This window comes from Salvelinus fontinalis, chromosome 9 (assembly GCF_029448725.1).
Source record: "Salvelinus fontinalis isolate EN_2023a chromosome 9, ASM2944872v1, whole genome shotgun sequence".
In the NCBI taxonomy this organism is placed as follows: Eukaryota; Metazoa; Chordata; class Actinopteri; order Salmoniformes; family Salmonidae; genus Salvelinus; species Salvelinus fontinalis.
The window spans coordinates 31088896-31104321 of record NC_074673.1 but is presented as its reverse complement, the minus strand read 5'-3'; the positions used below and the strand labels follow the sequence as shown (position 1 = coordinate 31104321).

At 41.4% G+C, this 15426-nt stretch overlaps 1 protein-coding gene across 3 annotated transcripts in view; it reads left to right on the top strand.

The window, feature by feature from the left end:
- Positions 1–15426, top strand: part of LOC129862418 (semaphorin-3E-like) — a 58397-nt gene that overhangs the window by 40560 nt on the left and 2411 nt on the right. For 2 of the 3 annotated variants that reach the window (XM_055934082.1, XM_055934080.1), the window contains 8 exons: positions 2762–2876; positions 9030–9099; positions 9187–9331; positions 13437–13662; positions 13997–14088; positions 14213–14254; positions 14646–14812; positions 15011–15081. In XM_055934082.1, the coding sequence (XP_055790057.1) occupies positions 2762–2876; positions 9030–9099; positions 9187–9331; positions 13437–13662; positions 13997–14088; positions 14213–14254; positions 14646–14812; positions 15011–15081 (928 nt within the window). The remainder of the gene's footprint in view (positions 1–2761; positions 2877–9029; positions 9100–9186; positions 9332–13436; positions 13663–13996; positions 14089–14212; positions 14255–14645; positions 14813–15010; positions 15082–15426) is intronic. The other variant, XM_055934081.1, reaches the window with a different exon arrangement.

Below are 15426 nucleotides of genomic sequence, written 5' to 3'. Positions count from 1 at the left end.
GGGACCTTATATAGACAGGTGTTTGCCTTTCCAAATCATGTCCAATCAAGTTGTAGAAACATATCAAGGATGATCAATGGAAACAGGATGCAACTAAGCTCAATTTCGAGTCACAGAGCAAAGGGTCAAAATATTAATGTAAATAAGGTATTACTGTTTTTTATTTTTAATATATTTGCATAAGATTCTAAAAACCTGTTTTCACTTTGTCGTTATGGGGTATTGTGTGTATATATTTTTGTGTGTGTAGATGTTGTGTGTAGATTTTTTTAAATCAATTTTAGAATAAGGCTGTAAAGTGACAATATGTGGAAAAAGTCAAGGGGTCTGAATACTTTCCGAAGGCAATGTGACCCTTTGCAGTTTTACTTTAGTGCCTTGTTGCGAACAAGATAAATGTTTTGGAATATTTTATTTCTGTAGAGGCTTCCTTTATTCACTGTGTCAATTAGGTTAGTATTGTGGAGTAACTACAATGTTATTGATCCATCCTCAGTTTTCTCCTATTGCAGCCATTAAACTTTAACTGTTTCAAAGGCACCATTGGCCTCATGGTGAAATCCCTGAGGGGTTTTCTTCCTCTTCCTCTAATGAGTTAGGAAGGATGCCAGTATCTTTGTAGTGACTGGGTGTATTGATACACCGTCCAAAGTGTAATTAATAACTTCACCATGCTCAAAGGGATATATATACACTGCTCAAAAAAATAAAGGGAACACTAAAATAACACATCCTAGATCTGAATGAATAAAATATTCTTATTAAATACTTTTTTCTTTACATAGTTGAATTTGCTGACAACAAAATCACACAAAAATTATCAATGGAAATCAAATTTATCAACCCATGGAGGTCTGGATTTGGAGTCACACTCAAAATTAAAGTGGAAAACCACACTCAGGCTGATCCAACTTTGATGTAATGTCCTTAAAACAAGTCAAAATGAGGCTCAGTAGTGTGTGTGGCCTCCACGTGCCTGTATGACCTCCCTACAACGCCTGGGCATGCTCCTGATGAGGTGGCGGATGGTCTCCTGAGGGATCTCCTCCCAGACCTGGACTAAAGCATCCGCCAACTCCTGGACAGTCTGTGGTGCAATGTGGCGTTGGTAGATGGAGCGAGACATGATGTCCCAGATGTGCTCAATTGGATTCAGGTCTGGGGAACGGGCGGGCCAGTCCATAGCATCAATGCCTTCCTCTTGCAGGAACTGCTGACACACTCCAGCCACATGAGGTCTAGCATTGTCTTGCATTAGGAGGAACCCAGGGCCAACCGCACCAGCATATGGTCTCACAAGAGGTCTGAGGATCTCATCTCGGTACCTAATGGCAGTCAGGTTACCTCTGGCGAGCACATGGAGGGCTGTGTGGCCGCCCAAAGAAATGCCACCCCACACCATGACTGACCCACCGCCAAACCGGTCATGCTGGAGGATGTTGCAGGCAGCAGAACGTTCTCCACGGCATCTCCAGACTCTGTCACGTCTGTCACATGTTCTCAGTGTGAACCTGCTTTCATCTGTGAAGAGCACAGGGCGCCAGTGGCGAATTTTCCAATCTTGGTGTCCTCTGGCAAATGCCAAACGTCCTGCACGGTGTTGGGCTGTAAGCACAACCCCCACCTGTGGACGTCGCGCCCTCATACCACCCTCATGGAGTCTGTTTCTGACCGTTTGAGCAGACACATGCACATTTGTGGCCTGCTGGAGGTCATTTTGCAGGGCTCTGGCAGTGCTCCTCCTTGCACAAAGGCGGAGGTAGCGGTCCTGCTGCTGGGTTGTTGCCCTCCTACGGCCTCCTCCACGTCTACTGATGTACTGGCCTGTCTCCTGGTAGCGCCTCCATGCTCTGGACACTACGCTGACAGACACAGCAAACCTTCTTGCCACAGCTCGCATTGATGTGCCATCCTGGATGAGCTGCACTACCTGAGCCGCTTGTGTGGGTTGTAGACTCCGTCTCATGCTACCACTAGAGTGAAAGCACCGCCAGCATTCAAAAGTGACCAAAACATCAGCCAGGAAGTATAGGAACTGAGAAGTGGTCTGTGGTCACCACCTGCAGAACCACTCCTTTATTGGGGGTGTCTTGCTAATTGCCTATAATTTCCACCTGTTGTTTATTCCATTTGCACAACAGCATGTGAAATTTATTGTCAATCAGTGTTGCTTCCTAAGTGGACAGTTTGATTTCACAGAAGTGTGATTGACTTGGAGTTACATTGTGTTGTTAAGTGTTCCCTTTATTTTTTTGAGCAGTGCATATTTTTTTTAATCTACCAATAGGTGCCCTTCTAGGTGAGGCATTGGAAAACCTCTCTGGTCTTTGTGGTTGAATCTGTGTTTTGAAATTCACTGCTCGACTGAGGGAACTTATAGATATTTGTATGTGTGGAGTCATGTTAATTAAGCACAAACCATGCAAGTTATTATGTGACTTGTTAAGCAAATGTGTACTGCTAAACGTATTTTGGCTTGCCATAACAAAGGCGTTGAATACTTATTGATTCAAGACATTTCAGCTTTTTTTAAGCATTTTTAAAAACATAATTCCACTTTGACATTATGTGATATCGTGTGTAGACCAGTGACAAAAAAATCTAAATTTGATCAATTTTACATTCAGGCTGTTGTAGCATAACAAATGTGGAAAAAGTCAAGGGGTGTGAATACTTTCTGAAGGTACTGTATACTGTCATCGACTCCTTCCCATTCTAACCTATTCTCTTCCCTCTCCCTTTCTCCATCCTCTCCCTTCAGAATGATCAGGGAGGTCAGAGGATGTTGGTGAATCGTTGGAGCTCCTTCCTAAAGACTCGCCTCATCTGCTCTGTGGCTGGACCCAACGGCATCGACACACACTTTGACGAGCTAGGTACAGATGTGTGTGTGTGTGTGTGTGTGTGTGTGTGTGTGTGTGTGTGTGTGTGTGTGTGTGTGTGTGTGTGTGTGTGTGTGTGTGTGTGTGTGCGTGTGCGTGTGCGTGTGCGTGTGCGTGTGCGTGTGCGTGTGCGTGTGTGTGAAGGCAGGGGATACAGCTATAGTACGTTTACTTGATGGAACCCTAAAGCTCTCTCTCCCTTTCTCTCACTCTCTCTCCCTCTCTCTCTCTCTCTGTCTCCCACTCTTTCTCTCACTCTCTCTCCATCTCTCTTTCTTCAAATTCAAATTCAGATTGCTTTATTGGCATGAAACACAATTTGTAAATATTGCCAAAGCAGCATAGTGTTACAGCATTTCAGTAAATACACTACAATGCAATGAGCATAATGAAATACAGTTAATTTCAGTGGTAATAATAATAGTACATACAGTTGAAGTCGGAATGTTCCATACACCTTAGCCAAATACATTTCAACTCAGTTTTTCACAATTCCGGACATTTAATCCAAGTAAAAATTCCCTGTTTTAGGTCTGTTAGGATTACCACTTGATTTTAAGAATGAATGTGAAATGTCAGAATAATAGTAGAGAGAATGATTTATTTCAGCTTTTATTTCTTTCATCACATTCCCAGTGGGTCAGAAGTTGACATACACTCAATTAGTGTTTGGTAGCATTGCCTTTAAATTGTTTTACTTGGGTCAAACGCTTCCCACAATAAGTTTGGTGAATTTTGGCCCATTCCTCCTGACATAGCTGGTGTAACTGAATCAGGTTTGTAGGCCTCCTTGCTTGCACACGCTTATTCGGTTCTGCCCACAAATTTTCTATAGGATTGAGGTCAGAGCTTTGTGATGGCCAATCCAATACCTTGACTTTGTTGTCCTTAAGCCATTTTGCCACAACTTTGGAAGTATTTTTGGGGTCATTGTCCATTTGGAAGACCCATTTGCGACCAAGCTTTAACTTCCTGACTGATGTCTTGAGATGTTCCTTCAATATATCCACATAATTTTACTCCCTCATGATGCCATTGATTTTGTGAAGTGCACCAGTCCCTCCTGCAGCAAAGCAACCGCACATCATGATGCTGCCACCCCCGTGCTTCCCGGTTGGGATGGTGTTCTTTGGCTTGCAAGCCTCCCCCTTTTTCCTCCAAACATAACGATGGTAATTATGGCCAAACAGTTCTATTTTTGTTTCATCAGACCAGAGGACATTTCTCCAAAAAGTACAATCTTTTTCCCCATGTGCAGTTGCAAACTGTAGTCAGTCTTTTTTATGGCGGTTTTGGAGCAGTAGCTTCTTCCTTGCTGAGCTGCCTTTCAGGTATTGTCGATATAGGACTCGTTTTACTGTGGATATAGATACTTTGTGCCCGTTTCCTCCAGCATCTTCACAAGGTCCTTTGCTGTTGTTCTGGATTTGCACTTTTCTCACCAAAGTACATTAATCTCTAGGAGACAGAATGCTTCTCCTTCCTGAGCGGTATGACGGCTGTGTGGTCCCATGGTGTTTATACTTGCATACTATTGTTTGTACAGATGAACATGGTACCTTCAGAAGTTTGGAAATTGCTCCAAAGGATGAACCAGACTTGTGAAGGTCGATAATTGTTTTTCTGAGGTCCTATCTGATTTCTTTGATTTTCCCATGATGTCAAGCAAAGAGGCACTGAGTTTAAAGGTAGGCCTTGAAATACATCCACAGGTACACCTCCAATTGACTCAAATTATGTCAATTACCTATCAGAAGCTTCTAAAGCCATTACATAATTTTCTGGACTTTTCCAAGCTGTTTAAAGGCACAGTCAACTTAGTGAATGCAAACTTCTGACCCACTGGAATTGTGATACAGTGAATTATAAGTGAAATAATCTGTAAACAATTGTTGGAAAAATTACTTGTGTCATGCACAAAGTAGATGTCCTACCCGACTTGCCAAAACTACAGTTCTCTACATAGAAAGACATTGTGGAGTGGTTGAAAAACAAATTTTAATGACTCCAACCTAAGTGTATGTAAACTTCCAACTTCAACTGTATAATAATGTATACCGGTACAACACTACAGCTGTTGTATTGTGTAATCTTAAGTCAATACAGTTAATTAAATTAAAATAAGATTATAAAAAAGAACTCTGGAGCTCTGTCAGAGTGACCAACGGGTTTTTGGTCTCCTCCCTGACCAAGGCCCTTCTCTCCTGATTGCTCAGTTTGGCCAAGCGGACAACTCTAGGAAGAGTCTTGGTGGTTCCAAACTTCTACAATTTTAGGATGATGGAGGCCACTGTGTTCTTGGGGACCTTCAATGCTGCAAACATTTGTTGATAGCCTTACCCAGATCTGTGGCTCAACACAATTCTGTCTCAGAACTCTACGAACAATTCCTTTGACCGTAATGGCTTGGTTTTTGCGCTGACATGCACTGTTAACTGTGGGACATTATATAGACAGGTGTGTGCCTTTCCAAATCATGTCCAATCAATTGAATTTACCACAGGTGGACACCAATCAAGTTGTAGAATCATCTCAAGGCTGATCAATGGAAACAGGATGCACCTGAGCTCAATTTCAAGTCTCATAGCAAAGGGTCTGAATACTTATGTAAATAAGGTATTTCTCTAGTGTCATACCCAAGAAGACTTGAGGCTGTAATCCCTGCCAAAGGTGCTTCAACACCTTTGTGTTGGATATGTTAGTAGTGGCAAGAGATGTCTGTGTCTTGCTCATCTGAGATTAAATTGGCCTCCTCTCTCTTCTTAGATAGCGGGGAGGTGGAGGGGCTCTGTTGCTCGGCTGGTAGGTAAAAGTTTTTGGGGTGCACACGGCTGCTACAAGTAAGGGAGGGAGTAATGTACCGTGGACCTCCTATTTTTTAACCCCAAGTTTTTGGTGTTGCAGGCATTGTTAGTGGAGACATGTCCGTTTTTTAGGTCATCATCCACTAATGGATACATCCTATCGAACTCTTCTTCAAACAGCTCTAGACTGGCATCTGAGCCTTGGATCATTACTGTTCCATTATTATATATATATTAATATGAATTTAATTTTGGGGTTGTGTCCACATACAACTGTCTCATGGTCTTGTTTCCAGACATTTTAACCTGTCTGGCACCAGCGTTCCGCTAGCGGAACTCCTCCCACATTCCACTGAAAAGGCAAAGCGCGAAATTCAAAAGATATTTTTTAGAAATATTTAACTTTCACACATTAACAAGTCCAATACAGCAAATGAAAGATACACATCTTGTGAATCCAGTCAACATGTCCGATTTTTTAAATGTTTTACAGCGAAAACACCACATATATTTATGTTAGCTCACCACCAAATACAAAAAAGGACAGACATTTTTCACAGCACAGGTAGCATGCACAAAGCCAACCTAACTAACCAAGAACCAACCAAACTAACCAAGAAACAACTTCATCAGATGACAGTCTTATAACATGTTATACAATAAATCTATGTTTTGTTCGAAAAATGTGCATATTTGAGGTATAAATCAGTTTTACATTGCAGCTACCATCACAGCTACCGTCAGAAATAGAACCGAAGGAGCCAGAGTAATTACAGACACCAAAGTCAAATACCTAAATACTCATCATAAAACATTTCTGAAAAATCGATGGTGTACAGCAAATGAAAGACAAACATCTTGTGAATCCAGCCAATATTTCCGATTTTTTAAGTGTTTTACAGCGAAAACACAATATAGCATTATATTAGCTTACTACAATAGCCTACCACACTACCGCATTCATTCATCAAGGCACGTTAGCGATAGCAATAGGCACGTTAGCGATAGGGAATAAACCAGCAAAATATATTAATTTTCACTAACCTTCATAAACCTTCATCAGATGACAGTCCTATAACATCAGGTTATACATACACTTATGTTTTGTTCGAAAAAAAATGTGCATATTTAGAGCTGAAATCAGTGGTTATACATTGTGCTAACGTAGCATCTTTTTCCCAGAATGTGCGGATATTTTTATGACACTCCAACTATTCTGACCAAATAACTATTCATAAACGTTACTAGAAAATACATGTTGTATAGGAAATGATAGATACACTAGTTCTTAATGCAATCGCCGTGTTAGAATTCTAAAAATAACTTCATTACGATATGCAGTTTACGTTATGGCGAGAGCGTGCCCAAAACCTGGCCGCAAACTACTAGTACAACATGTTCGACAGATATATGAAATAGCATCATAAAATGGGTCCTACTTTTGATGATCTTTCATCAGAATGTTGTACGAGGGGTCCTTTGTCGGGAATAATCATTGTTTGGATTTAGAATGTCCTCTTCTCCAGTCAATTAGCACGGAAAGCTAGCAAAGTGGCGCTAAGCTCTCCTTCCTGAACAAAGGCACACAACATAACACGCCTAACGTCCCGAATAAATTTCAATAATCTAATAAAACTATATTGAAAAAACATACTTTACGATGATATTGTCACATGTATCAAATAAAATCAAAGCCGGAGATATTAGTCGTCCATAACGACAGCTTATCAGAAGGCAAATCCAGGTCCCTTCACGCGCTCTCCAGAAAACAGGAAACTGGTGACACGTCATGCCGAGAGCTATTATTCGACCCCAGATCAAGTTACACACTCCATTTCTTCTCTCGCTGCCTGTCGACATCTAGTGGAAGACGTATGAAGTGCATCTATACTAATATATATCAAGGACATTAATAGGCAGGCCCTAGAACAGTGCATCGATTTCAGATTTTCCACTTCCTGTCAGGAAGTTTGCTGCAAAAGGAGTTCTGTTTTACTCACAGATATAATTCAAACGGTTTTAGAAACTAGAGAGTGTTTTCTATCCAATAGTAATAATAATATGCATATTGTACGAGCAAGAATTGAGTACAAGGCCGTTTAAATTGGGCATGATTTTCCCCCAAAGTGAAAACAGCGCCCTCTGTCCTCAACAGGTTTTAAGATGTTTGTTTGTATTGCGCAGGGCTGCATGCCAAACATTTGGACGTTCAGTGAAAAATAAAAGATTCACATTGATTTCTTTGTCCTTTTGTTGTATAAAGTCTGCCCTTAGGGTCTCTGGGTGCTCTTTTAAAACTTTTGCTTTATATTTTTTCTTCCCTGCTTCACTGGCAATACCTTCTGCAAATTTGATAGCAAGGTTGCTGAGCTTGGGGCTTGTAAATTTATCGATCTTAGTTGATTACAGCTGGATACAGTAGATGTTACAGCTGGTTTGCATTTGGCTAGTTGTACCTAGGCGTTTTAGAACATAAACAAAGACTACCTTTCTTGTTTTCTGTCTGAATTGTTTTCTCTTGCTTGTGTAAGTTTAGTTACTTGTTTTCCCGTCCTTTTTCCTGTCCTTTGTCATTTTTTTGGGGTCCATTTTTTCATTTACTAGCTAGGTTTTTTAGCTAACAGCAGGTAGCCATTAGCTATAAACTCTCTTACAGTAACAACTCCAAAGCAACAATTATACAACGGGTGGGTCTAATCCTGAATACTGATTTGCCAAAACCGCATTTCAGCAGGTGTCTATTCCACAAGTTACCACCGGCTAAATCTATGACGTTAAAATGCCTATTTACTCTGTTCCATCTGACTGCACAATCCACTGTCTCATCAGCCCAGCCAGGCAATTTATAAACTTGATCTCCACTATAAAAAGTATCTAGAAATGATCTCACATTACTTTTAGACTAACATTTAGTTTTCAATGGAGGAGATTTGCGTAAAACTTGCTGTCTTTCTTTTCAACAATTGCAACATTGTTTCAATATTAAAATTAGATCTTCAGCTGTCCCATAGTAATGAACATGTCAGGAGTCAGGATGAGACAGTAAAGCAGGAAGCATTTCTCAGCCAGTTGAAATAATGAATCAGCTGGCATCATTTTTAGGCATACATACAAAGAAATGTAAATTGAAAAAAGGTCAAAAGAAACAAATTGCAGCTAGTTTGCTGACTTTCCAGCTTCAGATTGAAGTGATTGTGTTAGCTGTGATGTTTGCTAGCTCCTCTGAACAACGATGTCCTGACGAGTGAGAACATTTACTATGTCAGGCAAATCACGCCTCATTAGCTTATTGTTATGCATGTATTCCAAATAAATAAATCTGTTATTAACTGTCATATTTCAGAGGATGTATTTGTGTTGAAGAACAAGGATGAGAAGAATCCAGAGATTTTTGGCCTCTTCAGCACTACAAGGTCAGCTGAGTCATGTTTTTAATGTTCATACCATTTACTGGTATATTGAAATGAATGTATCAAAATACATTTCTCTCCCCTCCATAGTGCTGTGTTCCAGGGCTATGCGGTGTGTGTGTACCACATGGATGATGTGCGAGCAGCGTTCAAGGGCCAGTTTGCCCACCGGGAGAGACCAGAGCACCACTGGACCCCCTACGAAGGCCGGGTCCCCTACCCACGCCCCGGATCTGTGAGTCCTGTTCCAACAGCCACCCCCACAGCTACAACATCTACTGACTTATCAATATACCTGATTGCCTCTCCAAACCTGATGAATAAGGGTCCAAGCACTGCATGGTGGATGTAACATAATACGGTCGTTTATGAATTTGCTTAAGCGATGCACCTCCATTACAGCAAACTCCATATATCCAAACCATACAATTTCAACAATATTTTTGAACGAGGTGATATTCAAGCAGCAGACTTTTACATTCCCAGCACTCCCCTGTCTGTGGCAGCTGCCCTTTGCAGATACACAGTGTTACAAGTTGTTGTAGAACCTTTCCTGTGAATGTCAGAGCTACTGTAGCTATCTCTGCAGGTAACATCAGGGAAGAGGACAATCTAGGCCTGAATCCAATACAAGGATGCTATATTATATTTGTATACAGTAACACACAGCTTTAGTAGCAATCATTGCACTGGCATAACGCAGTTTCTCTGGACCACCCAACACTTGGTGTCGCAGGGCGTCCATTTAGACTGCTGGCTGGTGGCAACAATGTAATTACTGGTTCATTAATTAAAGTTGGAAATTCAAACATTGCAGATTGTGAACTGAATGTTAGAGACAACAGCATACTAATCAGCAACCAACGTATTTCTTAAAAATATACCACACTCCTGTATAGCCTACCTGAATCTGCATGACATGAGCCGTCCTCACGCTCTCTCCCAGCTTGGATAGAAAAGTCCATAAAACCAGTCTACACTCTTAGAAACAAAGGTTCTACCATAGAAGAACCCTTTGAAGAACCCTTTTGGTTGCAGGTAGAAGCATTTTGGCTCCAGGTAGAACCCTTTTGGGGGTTCTACCTGGGTTCTACCTGGGGGTTCTACCTGGAATCATAAAGGGTTCTCCTATGGGGACAGCTGAATAACCTTTTTGGAGCCCTTTTTTCTAAGATTGTATTATTAATGCTAATCTCTTTTTTTCTATGTAGAGGCCTATAGGAGCTGCAATATGCGACTACGTCGCCTTGCATTTTTATGTGCAAATGTTTTCACAGCAGCTTGTAGGTCCAGGTTGCCGGCCCAACAGTTTTCTATATTTAGTATTGACAACCCAAACGGTGTCACGTTCTGACCATAGTTCTTGTGTGTTTTGCTTGTTTTAGTGTTGGTCAGGACGTGAGCTGGGTGGGCATTCTATGTTGTGTGTCTAGTTTGTGTGTCTAGTTTGTCTGTTTCTATGTTTGGCCTAATATGGTTCTCAATCAGAGGCAGGTGTTTTGTGTTGTCTCTGATTGGGAATCATATATAGGTGGCTTGTTTTGTGTTGGGGTTTGTGCATGGTTGTTTCCTGTCTTTGTGTTTTCTCTGCACCAGATAGGGCTGTATCGGTTTGCCACATTTGTTATTTTGTATCGTGTTAAGTGTTCACTGTTTATCGTTTTATTAAACATGTTGAGCACTGGCTACGCTGCGTGTTGGTCCGATCCCTGTTACACCCTCTCTTCTCGTGAAGAGAGGGAAGGCTGCTGTTACAAACGGTCTTTCCTGAGACATTGTGCATTATATGTCCATTGTGCTTCACATAATTTAAACGTATATTGAATGAGGCATGCCAAGATATACCAGAGATAAGGGACTGTTGAATTTGCAACCACACAACTCAAAGGCCAGTTCACCAGTATGAACAAAATCGCAAACCGCTTTTTTTGTTTGAGCCCTCAAGAACAGTTGGTCGCTAAAGATGATAATCTGTTTGCATCTGCCAAGTTGTTGGCTGTCCAGTATCCAGACGACTTGTTCCAGACCTACCTGGACAGGTAATCTCTTTCTGTAACGTATTGAGGTTGTCAACAACAACAAAGGAGAATGCGAAAAGCTCAATGAAAGATGTTGCAGAACTGCTGTATTTGAAGCACCACCCGCTTCTGCACAATGTCCTTGATGTTGCTACGGCAATCAAGCTGTTTTTAACCATCCCTGTAACCGTCGCTTCTGTAGTGAGATCGTTTTCTAAACTAAAATTGAGACGCGCTTTTGAACACATGAGTTAGCTTCACTCATTGCACTGTCGCCTTGACCACAGCATTTGTTCACCATATCCCCTTTCACTTTTAATCAGTTCAATTATTTATTTTTCAAGCCCTGGGGCACTTTGATCAGTCATATTCTTGAAGCACAAGAAACAAATACTTAGCTTCCTAGTACATATGGAAATGAAACATTTTCATAAATTACTTTTTGAAGGGTTACTGACAGCATTATTAATATACATTGCATTATATTAAGACCCCTTGACTTTTTCCACATTTTGGTACATTCCAGCAACATTTTCAAAAATGTATTAAGTCATTTTTTTCTCTCATTAATCTACACACAATACTCCATAATGATGAAGCAGAATGTATTACAAATTTTAAAAATGAAATATTACATTACATAAGTATTCAGACCCTTTACTCCTTACTTTGTTGAAACACCTTTGGCAGCGATTACAGAGCCGGATCTTCTTGGGTGTGACACTACAAGCCTGACACCCCTGTATTTGGTGAGTGTCTCCAATTCTTCTCTGCAGATCCTCTCAATCTCTGTCAGGTTGGATGGGGAGCATCGCTGCACAGCTATCTTCAGGCCTCTCCAGAGATGTTCGATTGGGTTCAAGTCCGGGCTCTGGCTGGGCCACTCAAGGACATTCAGAGACTTGTCCCGAAGCCACTGCTGCGTTGTCTTGGCTGTGTGCCTAGGGTCGTTGTCCTGTTGGAAGATAAACCTTCACCCCAGTCTGAGGTCCTGAGCGTTCTGGAGCAGGTTTTCATCAAGGATCGCTCTCTGTACTTTGCTTCGATCATCTTTCCCTCGATCCTGAATAGTCTCCATGTCTCTGCCACTGAAAAACATCCCCACAGCATGATGCTGCCACCACCATGCTTCACCGTAGGGATGGTACCAGGTCTCCTCCAGACATGACGATTGGCATTCAGGCACAATCTTGGTCTCATCAGACCAGAAAATCTTGTTTCTCATGGTCTGAGAGTCTTTGGCAAACTCCAAGCAGGCTGTCAAGAGCCTTTTACTGAGGTGTGTCTTCCGTCTGGCAACTTTACCATAAAGGCCTGATTGGTAAAGTGCTGCAGAGATGGTTGTCCTGTAACTATGATATTTCTTTTTACATTTTTTATACATTTACAAACATTTCTAAAAACCTGTTTTCCCTTTGTCATTATGGGGTATTGTTTGTAGATTGTTGAAGGAAAAAATACATTTAATCAATTTCAGAATAAGGCTGTAACGTAACAAAATTTGGAAAAGGTCAAGGGGTCTGAATACTTTCCAAATGCACTGTTTATACAGTACCACTCAAATGTTTGGACACACCTACTCATTCAAGAGTTTTTTTTTTTTTTTTTTACTAGTTCCTACATTGTAAAATAATAGTGAAGACATCAAAACTATGAAATAACACATATGGAATCATGTAGTAACCCAAAAAATCTATTTGAGATGGTTTGGGAGAAGTTGGACTGCAGAGTGAAGGAAAAGCAGCCAACAAGTGCTCAGCATATGTGGGAACTCCTTCAATACTGTTGGAAAAGCATTCCAGGTGAAGCTGGTTGAGAGAATGTCAAGAGTGTTCAAAGCTGTCATCAAGGCAAAGGGTGGCTACTTTAAAGAATCTCAAATATATTTTTTGGTTACTACATGATTCCATATGTGATATTTCATCGTTTTGATGTCTTCACTGTTATTTTACTATGTAGAAAATAGTACAAATAAAGAAAACCCTTGAATGAGCAGGTGTCCAAACTTTTGACTGGTACTGTATACAGTATATAAAGAAAAATAGACAACTATGTCAGACAGGTGCATTGGCTCTCAGACCTTGTTTGAGCCTTGCGGGGCAGGAGTGGTGTCCGGTACGCCAGTGAATCATTGTAGTCTATGACAGTGTAATGCTATTTTCTTATTCCAAAATGTATTCTCCCCATCACTCTCTCTCTATCTCTTGTTCTCTCTCTCTCTCTCTCTCTCTCTCTCTCTCTCTCTCTCTCTCTCTCTCTCTCTCTCTGTCTCTCTTTATCCCTTCTCCCTCTCCATCTCTTTCCCTTCCTCTCTCTTTCCAGTGTGCCAGTGAGGTGAATGGTGGTGGGTTCTCAGGTTCTAAGGAGTTCCCTGATGAGGTTCTGCGATTCGTGCGTTCCCACCCTGTCATGTTTAGCCCGGTCCTCCCCCTCCACCGCAGACCAGTTCTACTGCAGACAGAGCCAGGGGGGAGGAGACTAACTCAGATCGCTGTGGACCGTGTCCAGGCCCAGGACGGACACTATCATGTTCTGTATATAGGAACAGGTACAAATCCTGAAATTGTCCAGTCCTGTGTACTGTATCTTCAGGGTTAGTGCTCCCTCCACTGGGCATACAGTATCACTCACTATATGCCCAGTGTTCAAAGTATTCAAATTATTAAAGTCACTCAATCTGTCTTTCATGAGAATTTGCTTAAAATATTTTGAACTCCAGAAATGTGCATTACAATCACAATCTACAGAGACAAGATGAAGAGAGCGAGGCAATGACATCCCAAAACAAAGCCTTTGACTCTTCCATTTGGATTTCCTCTCTGAATGGGTGTTTGTATTGGTGAAAGGGTTACATTTACATCAGATAATACTCTCTCCCATAGACGACTCTGTTGTGTTGAAGTTTATCACCATCTACAACAAAGACACAGACACCACAGAGGAAGTGCTACTGGAGGAACTGCAGGTGTTCAAGGTACTGTTGTTGGTCACCGCCACCATGTGGCAAACAATAGTCATTGCACACATAAAGAAGATTGGCACTTAACAATTTGATTTAATTGTGGAAGTTCAAAATTATATATACTTTACTTCTTTAGGTCCCTTTTCCAATAACTGAGATCATCATATCAGCTAAACGGGTATGAAAACTATGTATTGTCTTAAAATGTTTCATTAATTTAAAAAAATGTTGTGCGGTTGTTTAAAACTGTAGTACCTTCATCTAACCACAAGATCACAGTGTATTGACATCTGAATGTGGGGAATGTAATGCATTTTATGTTCTTGATATCATAGGAGGCTGCTGAGGACAGAACGGCTCATGTTAATGGCTGAAACGGCCCAAATGGAATGACATCAAACACCTGGAAACCATGTGTTTGATGTATTTGATACCATTCCACTGACTCCGCTCCAGTCATTACCACAAGCCCTGTCTCCCCAATTAAGGTGCCACCATCCTCCTGTGCTTGATATATACCCCAATGTGTACCTCCATTAATTTCTGTCCCTGTTTTGTTGTTTCCATAGCAACAGCTATATGTGGGTTCTGAGGTTGGTGTGGCTCAGGTGAGGCTCCATCAGTGTGACCTGTACGGGTCTGAGTGTGCCGACTGTTGCCTAGCGAGGGACCCTTACTGCGCCTGGGATGGAATCACCTGCTCACGATACTACCCTGCTGGGGTTTACACCAAGAGGTGAGACGCACACAGGCATGTACAGTCACACAAAGACACAGACTCATGCACATGTGCACAAGCACAGAGGTGCAGAGGGATCACATATCACTCATTAGCACCTCATCCAGCACCTCTATCATCTCTAATTCCTCTCTGTCCTTATCTCACTCTCTCAAATGCCAATCTAACACCCTCCTCCCTACCCCTCTCTCTCAGTAGACGATTCAGGAGACAGGATGTTCGCCATGGCAACGCTGTACAGCTGTGCAACGGGCTACAGATTGATGGTCAGTCTGTGTGTGTTTTTGTTTTCATACATTATCAGGACCTCAAAGTCCTAACATTTCACCTCAAAGTCCTAACATTTCACCTGAAAGTCCTAACATTTCACCTCAAAGTCCTAACATTTCACCTGAAAGTCCTAACATTTCACCTGAAAGTCCTAACATTTCACCTGAAAGTCCTAACATTTCACCTGAAAGTCCTAACATTTCACCTCAAAGTCCTAACATTTCACCTCAAAGTCCTAACATTTCACCTCAAAGTCCTAACATTTCACCTGAAAGTCCCGAAAAGGGAGGAAAACAATTGTCAGGACTTTTTTGATCTCCTGAATTTGTTCAAATGCTAAT